At 39.6% G+C, this 17692-nt stretch overlaps 1 protein-coding gene across 1 annotated transcript in view; it reads right to left on the bottom strand.

Moving 5' to 3' along the window:
• The window catches only part of bmpr1ba (bone morphogenetic protein receptor, type IBa), a 123880-nt gene that overhangs the window by 28174 nt on the left and 78014 nt on the right, over window positions 1-17692 (bottom strand). The window contains exons 4-5 of the mRNA XM_034170418.1: window positions 4350-4449; window positions 3994-4096 (exon numbers count right to left, since the gene is read on the bottom strand). Coding sequence (XP_034026309.1) covers window positions 3994-4096; window positions 4350-4449 — 203 coding nt within the window. The remainder of the gene's footprint in view (window positions 1-3993; window positions 4097-4349; window positions 4450-17692) is intronic.

The raw sequence follows: 17692 nt of genomic DNA on the forward strand, positions 1-17692 counted from the left end.
TGCAGTCACGCTGCTCCAGTCATTCCGCCATTTCCTTGCAAAGAAAAAATGACGAGAGACTACACCCATCCTCACACAAAGGCTGCTTACCAGCAAATGACGCAACCGACAGGCGTGAAAAAATTCACGCATGTGCACGAAGGTTCAAGGTTGGTTCATGCAAGCACACGTGACTCAAATCCACCAGGTCTTTGAAAAAAATAAAAAGGTCGGATACTTTTCTAACAGACCTCGTACTCTATATTCCAATTGTAGTGCTTTCAGATTTCTTTCAACTTGGTCCAGAAATTACTGAATAATTTTTAAAGGGGTGAAAGTAAGCCGGAAAGCAGCAATACGCCATACCAGGAAGAAATACAGTCCTCTACGGGCGGTACGCAGGAGTATGCCCCTGCAGCATCAAGTGCCGTGTTTGACTGTGACATAAAACAAGTTTAAAAGACAAAAAAATAAAAGATGACAGGTTGAATCTGTGCCCCACTGATGAACAGGAAACTGGAGTGTGAAAAGGGGGCCATCTGCACTCTGGACTACAAACGTGTACATGCTGGCACACACACACACATGGATCAGCTCCTGCTGGAGTGGAGTGCACACGATCAGAGTTAACACACTCTTAAGGCAAAAACTTCAGTACCGTCAAAAGTGGCCAGCATGGCTGTTTCATTTTATCTAACTGAAATTTTCGTTGGGAAGTGCTGCGTAAAAGTGGTGCCGCAGGTGGGATAAGAGCAGTCTTTAATATTAATATCAAATCAAATCTATTTTATTTATATAGCGCCAAATCACAACAAACAGTCGCCCCAAGGCGCTTTATATTGTAAGGCAAAAGCCATACAATAATTACAGAAAAACCCCAACAGTCAAAACAACCCCCTATGAGCAAGCACTTGGCGACAGTGGGAAGGAAAACTCCCTTTTAACAGGAAGAAACCTCCAGCAGAACCAGGCTCAGGGAGGGGCAGTCTTCTGCTGGGACTGGTTGGGGCTGAGGGGAGAGAATCAGGAAAAAGACATGCTGTGGAAGAGAGCAGAGATCAATCACCAATGATTAAAAGCAGAGTGGTGCATACAGAGCAAAAAGAGGTGAATAAAAAGAAACACTGGGTGCATCATGGGAACCCCCCAGCAGTCTAAGTCTATAGCAGCATAACTAAGGGATGGTTCAGGGTCACCTGATCCAGCCCTAACTATAAGCTTTTTCAAAAAGGAAAGTTTTAAGATTAATCTTAAACGTAGAGAGTAGAGAATATCTTTAATATGATGCGAGCGAGCAAAGCTTTTACTTTCACCTCTGATTATTTCCCATTTTTAACTTAATTTAATGCAATTAATTAAGGATCAGACTAGTATCTTGTGTCGTGGCAGACATAATGTGCTTAAATATGTTTCCGTTTGATAAACTGATGGTATTATTTCCTATCTTGATAAAGATAATGACAGTGGCCGGAATAGTATAAACAAAATTCATATCTCCTGGTGAACTCTTCACAACATCTGGATTGGTACTAACAAATAAATTCAAGACCATTATATAAATACTCTGATCCTCTTCTGTATTTCTTTGGACAAATATTGGCTGCACAAATGTGGGACTGAGTTTGAATAAATGTAACAGCGCAGTAACAGCACAGAAAATGCAGATTTATCGTGAAACTCTTTTGAAAACAGTGATCATGCCCATCGATTTTTATTTATGCCTGGTTGTTAGATACTAACCAAGATGGCGGCGCTCTGGCAACAGCCAGCGAATGAGCGGATCGCCCCGGTCCTCCATCTAGTGATTAAATAGAGATCAATGCATGAAATGCAAATTTAAAAAACCTGCAGTGATTCTTACATTTAGTTTGACTGTTATTTCATTGCAGACAGTATAAACCCAAGACAATTCATGTTTTTGATTTTTTTTTCCCGCTGGTAAACTTCATTTAAGATGTATACATCCATTCCTTCATATAAGGTGTGCAACACATTAAAAAAAAGGTTGAGAGGTTGAAGCATTTACAATGTTGTCATTCCTTTTCACAACATTTAAAAGACATGTTAGCATTGAAGATACAGGTGGCAAAGTGTATTAGGTGTCAATTTGTCCCATTTTTCCTGCAAACACATCTTCAGATGTGCAACAGTATGGGGTGGTCATTGTTGTATTTTACATTTCAAAACTGTCTACACATTCTCTATTTGGGACAGGTCAGGACTGCAGGCAGTCCAGTATTCAAACCCTATACTTCTGCAGTCACGCCTTTTTAATGTGTGCAGAATACGGTTTTGCATTTTTTTTTTTTTTTTTGAAAAACTCATGAACATCCCTTGAAAAAAAATGTTGTCCTGAAGGAAACTCTGAGATATCGATCTACTTTTGTTGCCATAACAGAAATATAAATTCCCTTTACCATGGGAACTGAGACAAATACATACCATAACAGACACTGGCTTTTGTAGTTGTTGTTGCTGATAACAGTCTGGATGGTCCTTTCCATCTTTGATCCAGGGCACACGGCATCCAAAAAAGATGTGGAGTACTGATTTGTCTGACCACCATACATTTTCAATGTGTGATGGTCCAATCTAGATGCCTTGGAGCTCAGAGAAATCTATCACAGCATTTCTGGAAAGTGTTTCTTTAAGGTTTCTTTTTTGAACAGTAAAATTTTACTTGGCATGTGCATTGTATTGTAGGGCTTGACAAAAGTGTCCCAATGTAATCCCTTGTCCATGTATTGATGAATGATTTCTTGATGCAGTGCCATCAATCAGAAATCAAGGGTATTCAGCTTGGACCTATGCTGTTGCCCTTTATGCAATGAATTCCTTCAGATTCATTGAATTTTTTTTCCCTTTATGCAATGAATTCCTTCAGATTCATTTAATTTTTTTTCACATTATGCACTGTAGAGGGAGAACTATGCAAATTCCTCCTCATCTTTCTTTAAAGAACACTGTTTTCAAAAAATTTTAGTTTCCCATGAATTTGTTGACAGACTGAAGATCTTCTGTCCATCTTTACTCCTCAAAAACTCAGTATTTCGTGGATACTGCTTTTGTACCAAATCATGATTACAATAACCTGTTTATTATTATTACCATCACCATCAATTCATTATTTTTTAATTAATTTATTTATTTTAAACCTCATTACTAGACCTTAATTACACATCCCAACTTTTTTTTTTTTTTTGGAATGTGTTGCAGGCCTGAACAGCAATAATGGATGTACATTCACAAATGAATTGAAATTGACCACACAAAACTTGAAATATCTTGGATTCATACTGTCTGCAATGAAACAGAAGCTAAAGTAAATGTGAAAATCAATGCTGATTTTTAGTTTTTGGTGTTTTCCATACTATACCAACATTTTCTGATTTGGTGTTGTACATAAAGAAAGATAAAGGACCTGTTGGAAAAAATCTGTCAACCTTGCAAGGCAATTGAAAGAACCAAAGTACAGTAAATCAAGTGCAAATCATATTTCACTCATCAATTTTTCATTTTCTTCTCACACAGTTGTTTCCCTGAAGACCTGGGTCAACAACGAGAGGAAATCCTCAGTCTAGTCGATTAAGTCTCTTCCTGATCTCCTGCGATAGGGTTTCAGACTGATGACTGTCCTCGGTGTCTGTTGGGACTTGTGATTTCTGGGGGAATCTAAGCTTACTATCTCTGATATGCTCAAACACACACTGTCATACACAGTTAAAACCTCACTATGCTCCTGACACCGAGAAGCTTTAGCAAGGACAGCTCGACAGTAACCCCCTTTATCTCCACCACTTGAACAATCTTTCATTCTGATGCTGTCATGCCATCTCTTTTTGATTCCTGTGTACAAAAACAAGATGAGTCACATTTCTCTTGCCGTGTCTGTATCACTGTTCCTGTCACAATGTCACCTGTCAGTGAGCAAACAAGTTGCTCTTTAAAGTCTTTGTTATAACATCAAGAAAGAAATTGAAAAGGCTGAAAGAATGCAGGATTGAGGAAACTTACTAGGTGGTTCAAGTGGTGGCAGGGTGGGAAACAGGTTTCTGTTGCAGTAATCTTCATCTGTACAACACTCTATTGATCTCCTCTGACGGGAGATCCATGTGTCCTAGGAGAAATAAAAGTAATGTATTTCACTCAGTTTCCTTTAGTTTTTGTTTATGTTTTATACTGCCCCAATAAAATTGTATAAAAACTGTGATGAATAGCACAACAGAGGCATTTATTCTCCATTTAGTTAACTTCTTGTACTGGAAATCTTCCTGTCTTGTGTAAATTATTAAAAAGAATATTTCACAAAAGACGACGACACAGACGAAATGCTTAGAGGACACAGAGGAGATGGACAGTTGTTTACTTACTCTGCACTGAAACTCTGATCCAGCAAGGCCAAGACATCCTGCAGTTAGGACAGGTACTCCTCCCTCATCCTCCACCATGGTAAAACAGTAGCCCACAGTTCTGGAATACATCATTTAGTAACACTAAGTACAGTAACTTCTGTATGAGTATAATGGCTCAGAAATCACATATCATAGATAGATCATAGATAGATAGATCTGTATTATTACTGAAAGTTGTACAGCGTAGCGTCATTGGAACAATCCAGACTGCAGCATATAGGACTAAGATAAATGAACTAGGATGTCTAAATGAGAGTGTTATTGCACAGAGTCCGTTATTGCACCGGGTGCCGGTGGTGTGTTTTTCTGCCGTATGGCCACAGCTTTGTTGAAAAAGCTGTTTTGCAACCTGTTTACACATGTACAATGAGTTCTCAGTCTATCCAAGGGGAAGGTGGTGAAGAGGAGTTTTACACAGTGTGAGGGATCTCTTCTGATGTCTGTGGCTTGTTTGAGGCAAAAAGTCACTACAAAAAGAAAACTGAAAATCAATATAGTAATGGGAATCTAAGGGCAGCCTGGCAAAGAATAAAATCTATGGCACCTATTAACCAGCCTTCTAGTGAAATCAGACAGTTCATCAGGGTGACTGGTGTGGATAATGCCGACTTGCCAGATGTTTTTAATTAGTTTTTTCCAGATTTGAAAGGCCCCTGTCTGATGACGTCTCTAAGTTAAGAGATTCAGTGAGTGAGATATCCCAGAAACAGGTTAAAACCCTACTTAAGAAAATAAAAATAGGGAATGCTGCTGGCCCTGATGTTATATGTGGGTGTACACTGTGCTTCTGTGCTGACCAGCGTGGTGAAATCTTCACAAATCTTTTTCAAATAGTGCAAATAGTGGGCAGATACCTACTGTATGAGAAAAAAACAAACAAAAAAAAACCCTCAACTAATATGTATATGTCACGGACATGAACGAGCGAAGTTCTTCAGCAACTCACCATGTGATTTAGGTCCTTCAGACTTTTGTTCGGTAAAATGCTTCAGGGGAGCATGAGCATGGCTAAAACCTTTCAGCTTCTTGGGGGGGGCCTAACGTTTTTGCTATCAGATTAGCTTTTCTGATAAGTTTTAAAACCACCATCGGACCAATTATCTTCCGATAAATTTAGTTCCTATAACTTTCAGTCCGATAACATTTTTTTGCTGGTAAAGTAAGCAAAGCTTAACAGCCAAAAATGTTGGCAAACCCTAAAATCAAACATTTTAGGCCATATGTTCTGTGTTTGTAGCAGACTGGATGACTGTCCCTTGCTGATGACATCATCATTAAGCGCAAAACACGATTGGCCGGTTGACACAGGGAGCATTGTGGGTAATGAGTTCAGGTTCACTTTGGACGTTACAGTGAGTCCTCCTCTCAACACAAAAACAAAACAGACTAATTTTAACATTATTTTACTTTATTTCTTTGTGGCTGTAATTTAATCGCCAAGACTCGGTGGGAGAGAGGAGCTCTCATGGCGCAGCTGTGTATACAGAGGGAGGGACTTTTCTTCATGTTTAGACGGTTTTGGATTTTTTTTAAAAAAGGACGCTTTATGTGGATTATTTATTCAGATGAATCCCACTGAAACTAACAGGCAAGAATTTATATTTACTACGTGTATTTTGCTCTGTGTCAGCCTGATCCCGTCAGATCTCAGAAGCTAAGCAGAGCAGGATCTGGTTAGTACTTGGATGGGAGACCTCTTTGGAACACCAGCGGCTGTGTGTTTCTCCAGGTAAAACTGGAGTTGTGTCAGGAAGGGCATCACTTGTACCAATTCCCAATGCGGATCAGGCTGTATCCGCTGTGGATACCCCGAACAAAAACTGTGAGCAGCCGAATGAACAACAACAACGTGTATTTTACTCTGCCAATCAATGTATTAATGGACATATTTCGGTTGTTTAAGCCACAGGGTTCAAAGCATGCGAAAAAAGCGGCAGCTTTTAGCTTGTAAATGATGGTGTATCTAATACCGAGACAAACTGTGACTTCTAATACTGTGTTTTACTGCTTTTGAAAGATGATGACAAGTCACTGATTATGTCTTGGACTTTATCTACATCAATTATGAAGGAATACTAAAGTTTTCTTTGAGCAAAACATCAAATGTAGGCTTTCATCTCAAATGTACTTTCTGGCAAATTGTAGCTGAACTTTCAGGTCTTCTTTTTAAGAAAATCCTCCTCTACACCACTTCATCAGGAAGCTGGATTTTATATTTTTAATTAATTTATATCAAGTTGTAGAGATTTGCTTTCAGTTTAAGGAAGATAATTTTAGGGAAAAAAATGTATTTGAAATGGAATAAACAAATAAAATGTTTGAAATATCAAGTGTTCCAATACTTTTGAGGGCAACTCATGAACACTGAGGAGCAGCATCTTAAATCTCGTACATTGTGCAGCAGATAAGAGAATATTTAGAGTGGAATCCTGCAAATGGTGATACAAACATCAAATTTGGCACAAATACTCCATAGACATTAACACTTTTGAAAAAACTGATTGGCCACTTGAATTTTCAATACGCAGCCAGGTAGGGGTCAATTGAAGAATTACACAGGGGTCAAAATTAAAAGATGCTCCAATCATATAGAAAACTACACCACATTATTTTCCTGATCACGAAGATTCCAAAAAGGTATAGGCCAAGGTTATAGTGCAACCCTGGCCTCTGCTCTAGCTCCACCTATGCCAGGAAGTGTTCAACATTTGACATTTCCTGTTTCACTGTTGACTCAAAATTTGGCACTTCCTGTTTCAGTGTGAAATTGCCACTGAGTTCCTGCGACATTCCATGGGATCTCGTCTGTCAATGCAGGAAGTGTCAATCCAGGGAGTGTTTGACATTTGACATTTCCTGTTTCACTGTGGATGCAAAATTTGGCACTTCCTGTTTGGGACTCCAAATGCCATGAGCGAGCGTCGCACCACTGCGTGACGCTTCGCTCGTACAATACCTATCCCTAAATCAAAAAACCCCAAGAGGTTAAACGAATATAGGCCAACTACACTTACCTGTCTGGTAATGAAAACCTTTGAAGAAATTTTGAAGGATGAAATTTTGTCATTAACTTTAGACAAATTGGATCCATTGTTTGTCTATCAAGGAGGTAAGGGTGTGGAGGATGCTAAGCTCTTCATTTTAAATAGAGTGTATAAGCATCTCGAACAGCCCAAATCCCTTGCAAGACTTATTTGCTGATTTTAGCTCTGCTTTTAATAAGATGCAGCCCCATGTTTAAATTGATAAGTTAGATTTAATTGTGTTAAAAACTAAGGAAATAATTCTAGATTTTACAAAATCCATTGACACCCTAAATCAAATCAAATCAAATCAATTTTATTTATATAGCGCCAAATCACAACAAACAGTTGCCCCAAGGCGCTTTATATTGTAAGGCAAAAGTTATACAATAATTACAGAAAAAACCCCAACGGTCAAAATGACCCCCTGTGAGCAAGCACTTGGCGACAGTGGGAAGGAAAACTCCCTTTTAACAGGAAGAAACCTCCAGCAGAACCAGGCTCAGGGAGGGGCAGTCTTCTGCTGGGACTGGTTGGGGCTGAGGGGAGAGAATCAGGAAAAAGACATGCTGTGGAAGAGAGCAGAGATCAATCACTAATGATTAAATGCAGAGTGGTGCATACAGAGCAAAAAGAGAAAGAAACACTCAGTGCATCATGGGAACCCCCCAGCAATCTAAGTCTATAGCAGCATAACTAAGGGATGGTTCAGGGTCACCTGATCCAGCCCTAACTATAAGCTTTAGCAAAAAGGAAAGTTTTAAGCCTAATCTTAAAAGTAGAGAGGGTGTAAATCCAATCCAATCCAATCCTAAATCCAATGGTGCAAATTGTACAAACATATAAGAATTTGTGCACCGTATTTGACTCGCAACTCAAATTCAGCGGTAACACAGACGGCATTGTAAAGCAAACAAACCAAATAATCCACTTGTTAAAGAAACTCAATTCCTTTGGTGTCAGTAGAAATATTTTATGTACCTTTTATCAACCTTTTATTGAGAGTCTCTTTTATATAGTGGTTTTATGGTCTATCTGCGAAAAACAAGGTGTCTGAACAACATCATCAGGGTGTGCTCCAAAATTACTGGTGTCCAACTGATGGACCTCTGCTCTCTTTGGAAAACACACGTGGTCCAGAAAGCCCAGAAAAATATTATCATAACAGTGACAGTGAATTCGTATCCATGTCATCGGGTCGGCGGTATTATGTGCTGATTCAGAAAACAAAGCATTATGCAAATTCCTTTATTCCTTCGGCCATAAGGTTGTTAAATGCACAAGTGCAGAGATGAACGGGGAATGATTTTGCATACTGCTCTGCTGTGCTGTCACTGGTTGTGATTATTGTTGTGATGATGTTTTTTCATTGTATTTATTCTGTAATTATGGAGGGGTTGACTGTATAAATTAATTGCCATTTTGGGGTTAATAAAGTAATCTGAATCTGAGGAGACGATTCAAGTGGATGTCACTCAGATCTCGGAGGGCAGAGCCAACAATCTTCTCTGCCATCTCCACAATCCACTGTAGGTCTCTTTTGTCCAAAGGAGTGCAGCTGGAGTACCACACACTACAGCAGTAGGTCAGTATGTTTCTATTGTGTAGTGGTATAACCTGATTAGCAGTGTCTGGGAAAGTCGGTTGCATTTTAGGGTCCTCAGCATGAACAGTGTTTGCTGGGCTTTCTTGATGATGCAGGTGGTGTTCAAGTTCCAGGTCAGGCTGTCAGTGATGTGCACTCCCAGGAACTTCACTCTGGAGACCCTCTCCACCTCATCTCCACTGATGCACAGACCATTATGGTGTTTTATTTTTTTTCTGAAGTTTACCATGATTTCTATTGTTTTCTTTGTGACGTTGTTGTCCTTTTCTTTGTGCGATCACTGCCATTGTCCTCTCTGTAGCCAGTTTCATTGTTGTTGGTTATGAGGCACTATGGTTGTGTCGTCAGCAAATTTGATGAGTGTTGGAGTTGTGGTAGGGAGTGCAGTCATGTGTGAAGAGTGTAAAGACTGGACTGAGAACAGAGCCTTGTGGGACGCCAGTGCTGAGAGCAATAGTGGAGGAGAAGTGGTGACGATCTTGATGTGTTGGGTTCTGTTGATCACAAAATCTTTGAACCAGTGGCATAAATGGAGTCCCAAGCCTAGTCTTTGCAGTTTGTTGACTGGTTTTGTTGGACAGATGGAATTGAATGCAGAGTAGTCCACAAACAGCATCCTGACATAGATCCTGTTGGATTTTCCAGGTGTGTGAGGGCTGTGTGCAGTACAATGGAGACGGCATCATCTGTAGATTTGATGGTCCTGTGTATGAAATGGTGTTGGTCAAAGTCAGGAGGGATAGGAGGGATACATTTATATGGGGCAGCACCAGTGTCTCAAAGCATTTCATAATCACAGGGTGAGAGCAACCAGCCGGTAATCATTCATGCTGGTGATAGCTGAGGTTTTGGGTACAGGAATTATGGTGGTTTTCAGACAGGTGGGAACAGTAGTTTGCTGTAGTGACAGGTCAAAGATGTGTGTGAATACTGCGGCAAACTGGTCATCACATCTCCAGTGCTCCTCCTGAAACGCCATGAGGTCCAGTAGCTTTATTGCAGTTGATGTTCTGTAGTGCTCTGGCAGGGGTAGTGGCGAAGCAGTTAGTGTGCTTTTTTCCAGTGCAGAAGGTTCCAGGTTCAGGTCCCACCCCTCCCTGCCCGTTCTCTGTGTAAGCATTGTATCAGGAAGGGCATTTGGCATAAAACGTGCCAAATCAACATGCAGCTCCACCTTGGATCTGCATCTGGATCGGCTGTGGTGACCCTGAGTGAAAACAAAAGCAAAGCTGAAGGGACTTACTATGTTCAGTAGTGCTCTCTTTACTTAATAGGTCTGGAGAGTGACAGGCTGGTTGCTCTCAGGAAAGTCATCTGTATCTGGTCATGATCCCCAGTTGAAGCTGGAACTGTCTTCAGAGCAGGCAAAGAATAAAGGTTGGAGATCAGTGGAACTGGGGTGATTGTTGCTCTGACTGTAACTGCTGATATTACTCACACCTTGCCATGTGGTGCTGCCATTATTTTCATTGAAGCAGTCTTCAATGTGCCATTTGTACTCCTGTTTTGACAATGCAATGCCTCTGTGTACAATGGCCCTTGCCTTCCTGTAGAACTCCCTTTTTCCTGATCTCAGTGCTGTGTCCTGAGCTCTGAGCAGTTTCCAAATGTTGTTGTTGAACCAGGGCTTCTGATTTGGGAACATTTTTATCTGTTTTTGGTGGTTACTATGTCTATACAGATGTTGATGTAAGAATGGACTGTGGTAGTGTAGTGATCAATGTCTGGGTGTTTAAAGAGCTCCCACCTCGTATTCTCAAAACAGTCCTGCGGGGCTGAAGAAGCTTCCTTAGTCCAGATTTGCAGTCTTGGTGTATGGTTTTGTTCTGCTAACAAGAGGTTTGTAGGCTGGGCTCAAGAACAGGGATAAGTGACCCAGCTGTCTGAGATGAGGTGAGAAGTGGGTCTTATAAGCTCCAGGAACATTTGTATAGCTCTGACCCAGTGTTTTATTCTTCCTTGTTTTGATGTCCACATTTTTGTCCACATTTAAAAATCACCCAACGTAATTTCTGCTCCATTTCCCCTGGCACACCACAGTTTGACCCCAGTTTGTCTCCTTCTCCTGGCTTCCTACACTACTCAATCTAAAAAACACTGAACATGACCACTTCTGGATCAAATCTTACCTCACACCATGGTGTGTGTATAAATAAAATGACTTTTCTTATTCATTATGCTTCAGGCAGTCTTTTGTAATGTCTTCACTGTGCATGCTGATGTCATGATGACTATGAACATTTGGTTAATCGCACAGCACTAAATTAATACCCACATCACCTGGAAATGAGTCTGTGAGATCCCGACCCCTTCTCCCCTCCATTATATCTTTTTCTTTGGATCTGCATTGAGGACAGTAATTGCTGAGGCTTTGTAGGTGGAATTCTTTCCCATTCTTGCTTGATGTACGACTTCAGTTGTTCAACAGTCCGGGGTCTCTGTTATTGGATTTTGCACTTCATAATGCGCCACACATTTTCAATGGGTGACAGGTCTGGATTGCAGGCAGGCCAATCGAGTACCCGCACTCTTTTACTACAAAGGAATGCTGTTGTAATGTGCAGAATGTGGCTTGGCATTGTCTTGCTGAAATAAGCAGGGACGTCCCTGAAAAAGGCGTTGCTTGAATGGCAGCATGTGTTGCTCCAAAACCTGGAGGTACCTTTCAGCATTGATGGTGCCATCACAGATGTGTAAGTTGCCCATGCCATGGGCACTAACACACCCCCATACCATCACAGATGCTGGCTTTTGCGCTGGTAACAATCTGGATGGTCTTTTTCCTCTTTTGTCGGGAGGACACGACAATTTGAAATGCGGACTCATCAGACGACAGCGCACTTTTCCACTTTCCTTCTGTCCATTTCAAATGAGCTCGGGCCCAGAGAAGGCGGCGGCCTTTCTGGATGTTGTTGATGTATGGCTTTCACTTTGCATGGTAGAGTTTTAACTTGCAGATGTAGCGACAAACTGTGTTAACTGACAATGGCTTTCTGAAGTGTTCCTGAGCCCACGCTGTAAGATCCTTTACACAATGATGTCGGTTTTTAATGCAGTGCCGTCTGAGGGATCGAAGGTCGTGGGCATTCAATGTTGGTTTTTGGCCTTGCCAAAAGTGCTCCAGATTCTCTGAATCTTCTGATTATATTATGGACTGTAAATTATGGAATCCCTAAATTCCTTGCAACTGAACACTGAGAAACATTGTTCTTAAACTACCGGACTATGAGCTTTTTGTTATCGTGCACCTGCTGTGTGGAACGATCTTCCTGTGACGGTGAGGCAGTCGGAGTCCGTGGACATTTTTAAGTCAAGACTTAAAACCTATTTTTATTCTCTTTCTTATGAATAGTTTTATTTTTATCTGCTTTATTTGTTTACTTCTGTTTTTAATTATGTATTTGAATTTTTTTATTTTTATTTATTTATTTTATTTTTTATGTTGAACTATTCTGTGTGAGGTGCCTTGAGATGGCTTTTGTTGTGATTTGGCGCTTCATAAGCTGATTGAATTGAAGTTGAATTGAAATTGAACAACATTTTATTGAGTTTTAAAGTAAATAAATATGAAATTGGTTACTGGATCCTTAAACTCTGGACATAATATGAGTGAACCGATGCACAGCAGCGCAAATCTCACTCATGATACAGGGGGCCCTAAACAGGAAGTGCCAATTTTCAAATCCACAATAAAACAGGAAATGTTCAAATGTCAAACACTTCCTGAATTGACAGACAAGATCCCGTGGAATCTCATGGGAACTCAGTGGCAAGCTCATACTCAAACAGGAAGTGCCAATTTATCAGTCACAGTGAAACAGGAAATGTTCAAATGTCAAACACTTCCTGGCATGGGTGGCGTGAGAGCAGAGGCCGGGGTTTCACTGGACTCTCCTGAAATCTGATTGGACACAGATGAGTGACATGTCACGGCACCACACATCTGGTTGAAAGAGCTGCATTTTCAAATCAGTGAGTCACATTGACTGCTAGGTTCCTCCTGTCCAGTAGTTTGTGCTGTGTACCACAAAAAGTTCTAATCCACCTAAGTAGAAGAAGAAAAATGTTTGCTCCAGATTTGAACTGAATACGTCGTTTGAACTATGGACTTCTAATTACACCAAACTTATATTGGTGAGTAAACGACCATATTTTATGACAGAAATGAGGTCCAGGTTGTTAAAAAGCAGCATTTCTCTTTTAATTTGGGTTGGCTTATCTGCATACAGTGGTGGGCACAGTTCCGATAATCCAATAACAGATAATTATCGAAGATAATATTTTCATTATCATATTATCTTTTTAGATAACTTTAAAAACCATTATCAGGCTAATTATCTTTAGATAAATTTTTGTCCGATAACTTTTATACTGATAACGTGGTAAACAAAGCTGAACAGTGGCAAACATTTTTAAAATTTAAAATCAGTTGAGCACCTACCTGTTAAAAGTTTCCTAACAAATGTATAGTTCCACTCTCTGCAAACAGAAGAGAGCTCCTTCCAGGAGAAACCACTTTATCCTCTGCAGGCAAAGGAGAACTGATCACAAAAAAAAAAAAAAATTCCTTTAACGCCATACTGATACGCTGGCAATATCACCCAAGTCATCCAGAGGCATACATTTTTAACTTATGGTTCAAATTTTAACCAAACTAATTTTGGACAAGTTATTTAAAATTACTGTCATGTCTGAAGTTTTATAAAGTGAAAATATTAGATATATGTTTTAGTTTAAGTAATGTGCTAATTTTTAAGGTTTTAGTGAGCACATGCTGTGCCCAGCAGTGCATTATGGGTAGGATAGGGTAATCTCAGTATGTTCATGACAGGACAAATGCATTTCAGACACTCTATTCAGGCTCCATGGACAACAGCATTAAACTCTAGTGCCTAAAACTCTCGTGAATATATTCCCTGGGTTTATAGACGTTGTTATTGTATTTGCGTATGTTAAATTTCATGCATTTTAAATGTAGCAGACACGGATTATCTGGAATTTTGTTTTGGCAGGTTTTCAACACCTCTACTGCCATTTACTGGCCAGTAGTGTTCATGACAGTTCATGGCAGTATTCATCCTGAAGCTGAGCTTTTTTTTCAAACTTAATTTACAAAAACTCTCGATGGGAGACATCAAAGTTTAAAAACAAAACAAAACAACAACAAAAAAACATTACAAGACAGCTCTGCGGTGTTTGCACATGCACAGTGCGAGCGGTTGGATGCTTGTTGCTCTTCAGCAGCAGGATACCCTCATGTCGGCCGACCAGAATAATATCAAACAGGTTTGATTTTCATTCGACCATATGATCGGCGATCAGGAGGTGGTCGTGAGATGTTAAATGCAGCTTCTTACTCCATGTACACTACACGATGCAGGACACGTGATTAACCTGAAACTCGGTCCAAAAAATTCTCGCATGAATGAAAAATCATCTGAAAAAGGGCCAAAACTCGCACAGTGTAAAGCCAACATTTATGTGTCAAGACAATATTGAGAGCACATTTTACAACATCATAAAATGTGCGCACATCATAAAACTAATATTAAAAATAATAAAACTAATAAAATGGGTGCACATTCTCTCCACATGCAAAACATTTTGCGATGACACTTCCAGGGCTCCATAAAAATGCTTGTTTTTACAAATAAAAAAATGGAATATTTTACAAAAGCACATTTATCTGTAAACATCAACACACGACACACGTCACATTAACATGTTGGTTTACATAATGAATGACTGAACCAATCAATGTTTAGCAGAGGCACTTTTACCCAGAATCCTTTGCGATCTGTCTGTGTTTGTTACAAAACCTCAGAATTAGTGCATTATTCAACATTAAAAGATATATGTTATATTTTAACTTTGTACAAATCACAGAATTGACATTAATGGAGTTATTCTATCAGTTTTCCCACCAAAAAATAAGTCAGCATGACTTTATTTTCAAAGACCTCCGCCTGACCAGACCGTTGTGACTGGTAGATAGCTGGCTTTGTGGTTGCTCTCAGCTTGCCTATATGCTGGAAGCCATGTAGTAAACAAGAGCTTCCAGCAGGGAGCAGGATGTTCAAACATAGAAGTGCGGGCTCATTGTTTGGATCTGTTGTCGCTTTTGATGCTTCCAAAAGTGATCGTGGTGTTAAAACTCAAATTCAGCTTGTTAGTAGTTGCAAATGTACCAGAGACAATACTGGAATTTATTGGTTATCTGTAACTTCCAATACATTTTTGGGTGGTTTATCAGTTTATCTTTATCAAAGATAACTTTTCAGTTATCTGATTATCTGTTATCAAAGTAAATTTTTTGGTTATCTGTGCCCACCACTGTGTACACATGTTTAAACTAACAGACAACAGCTGTTTCTGTTGGCTTATTAGTGCAGCAGATAACTGAAACAATCTTTCAAATGGTGATACAAGCATCAAATTCAGCACAAATATAGCGGGAGCAAAATTAATGGAGCAACTTTAACTTTTGACCCCTGTTCAAACTGAAACTGACCTGGAATCTTTATGATCAGGCAAATAATGTGGTGTAGTTTTCTATATGATTGGAGCATCTTTTAATTTAGACCAGGGGTGGGCAACGTGTTCCAGAAAGGGCCAAGAGGGTGCAGGTTTTCTTTGCAGCCACTGATTCCACCAGGTTGATTTTACTGATTAATATCACTTTGAGCAGATGGAATCAGTTAATCAGTAAAATTTGTTTGTAAAGAGGTGTCATTTAAAGCGGCAATTCGTTTTGAAGTTATTAATTCCGACCAGACTCTGTCTCAGCAGAGAGCCGCACAGTGTTTGGAGCTGTGCCAATGGAACATTGTTCTTAAACTATTAGACTATTTTTTCAAGCAGTTGTTCACAAAGTGGTGATCCTCGCCCCATCTTTGCTTGTGAACGGCTGAGCCTTATGGAGATGCTCTGTTTATACCCAATCATGACACTCACCTGTTTCCAATTAACCTGTTCACCTGTGGAATGTTCCAAACAGTTGTTTTATGAGCATTCATCAACTTTCCCAGTCTTTTGTTGCTCCTGTCCCAGCTTTTTTGAAATGTGTTGCAGGCATCCATTTCAAAATGAGCAAATATTTGCAGAATAACAAAAAAGTGTATCAGTTTGAACATTAAATATCTTGTCTTTGTGGCGGATTCAATTGAATATAGGTTGAAGAGGATTTGCATTGTATTCTATTTTTATTTACATTTCACACAATGTCCAAACTTCATTGGAATTGGGGTTGTAATTAGAATGCATGTATAAATGTTGCGAAACATAATTCTGCTCTAACAATAATATTGAAAGATCTCTGAGGGCCCTTCCCACCCCTGCACAGTTGTACAATGGTTTAGTCCAGACGCACAGGCGACACGCTGCCACACACACATCCCGAACGGGATCTGACAGCATGAGGAGAGGTGTTTAGGCTGAAATAAGACATGTCTTTCCTAAAAAAATCAAAGTCTGGATTTCAAAAAAGAAGAGAGGAAAAAAAGGACAGGGAAAGAAAATTAAATGAGGGAAAACAGCTGCTAACCAAATTCTTGGAGAAGAGAGGTGAGCTCGAAAACTATCTTAACGTGCACGCAGGAAACTTGGTAATATCAGCACTGAGGACGTATAACCCTCTCAGGCTCAAATTAATTTTTAGTAACAGGAAAAATCAGATATTTAGCTGTTGCAAATCTGCAGCGCCTGCCTTGAGAGGGATAAACTTTACAGTTTAAAAAGGAAAGACATGATAAACCCATGCCGGTTTTGGTGGTGAAATAACTAAAACATAATCAAAATGAATGTCAACAATCAGCCACCGTTCTGCTCCTCTCTCCTCTCTCCCCACGGAACACATGGTCTGCGCGGGAGGGAGAAAGGGAGGGAGGGGACACGGAGCAGCGCGCGGCTACTGCTGTGATGACACATGGGACAGGAGCAAGCAAGAAAATCAAATGTCTTGACTAGGGATGGGTATCGATAAGATTTTATCAATATCAATACCATTATCAATTCCGCTTATCGATCCGATTCCTTATCAATTCCCTTATCGATACCACTTGTGAATTTTTTGTGTACTAAAAGTAGGCTTTACAGATTTTCTATGTCAGCGGGTCAAACAGCTTTTTCTTATCGTGCACCTGCTCTGTGGAACGGTCTTCCTGCGACCGTGAGGTAGTCGGAGTCCGTGGACATTTTTAAGTCAAGGCTTAAAATCTTTTTTTATTCCCTTTCTTATGAATAGTTTTTATTTTTTTTTAGCTGTTTTATTCTTTTACTTCTGTTTTTAAACAACCAAAGAGAAAGCTTTGGTTGTGATTTGGCACCTTATAAGCTGATTAAATTGAAATTGAATTGTCCTTCAGCCTTTTTTCAATAACATGGTTCTTGGGAGCATGAGCATGACTAAAATCTTTCAGCTTGTAGGCCCCCATATGGATATATATCATATATATACATATGATTTGACACAAAGTGCAACAACAGTGAAAATTAAACATTCTTAAACAAAACAGTAATAATACCACACTCATTTTGCACTCATCATAAGGTTAGGATACTGTGCCCTCCAAAAGTATTGGAACACTTGGAATTTCACACATTTTAATTTGTTTATGCTATTTTAAATACAAGAAATACAAAAAAAATAAAAAATTAAAATTTCTAAAATGATC

The sequence above is a fragment of the Thalassophryne amazonica genome, chromosome 5 (assembly GCF_902500255.1).
Source record: "Thalassophryne amazonica chromosome 5, fThaAma1.1, whole genome shotgun sequence".
NCBI classification, from domain to species: Eukaryota; Metazoa; Chordata; class Actinopteri; order Batrachoidiformes; family Batrachoididae; genus Thalassophryne; species Thalassophryne amazonica.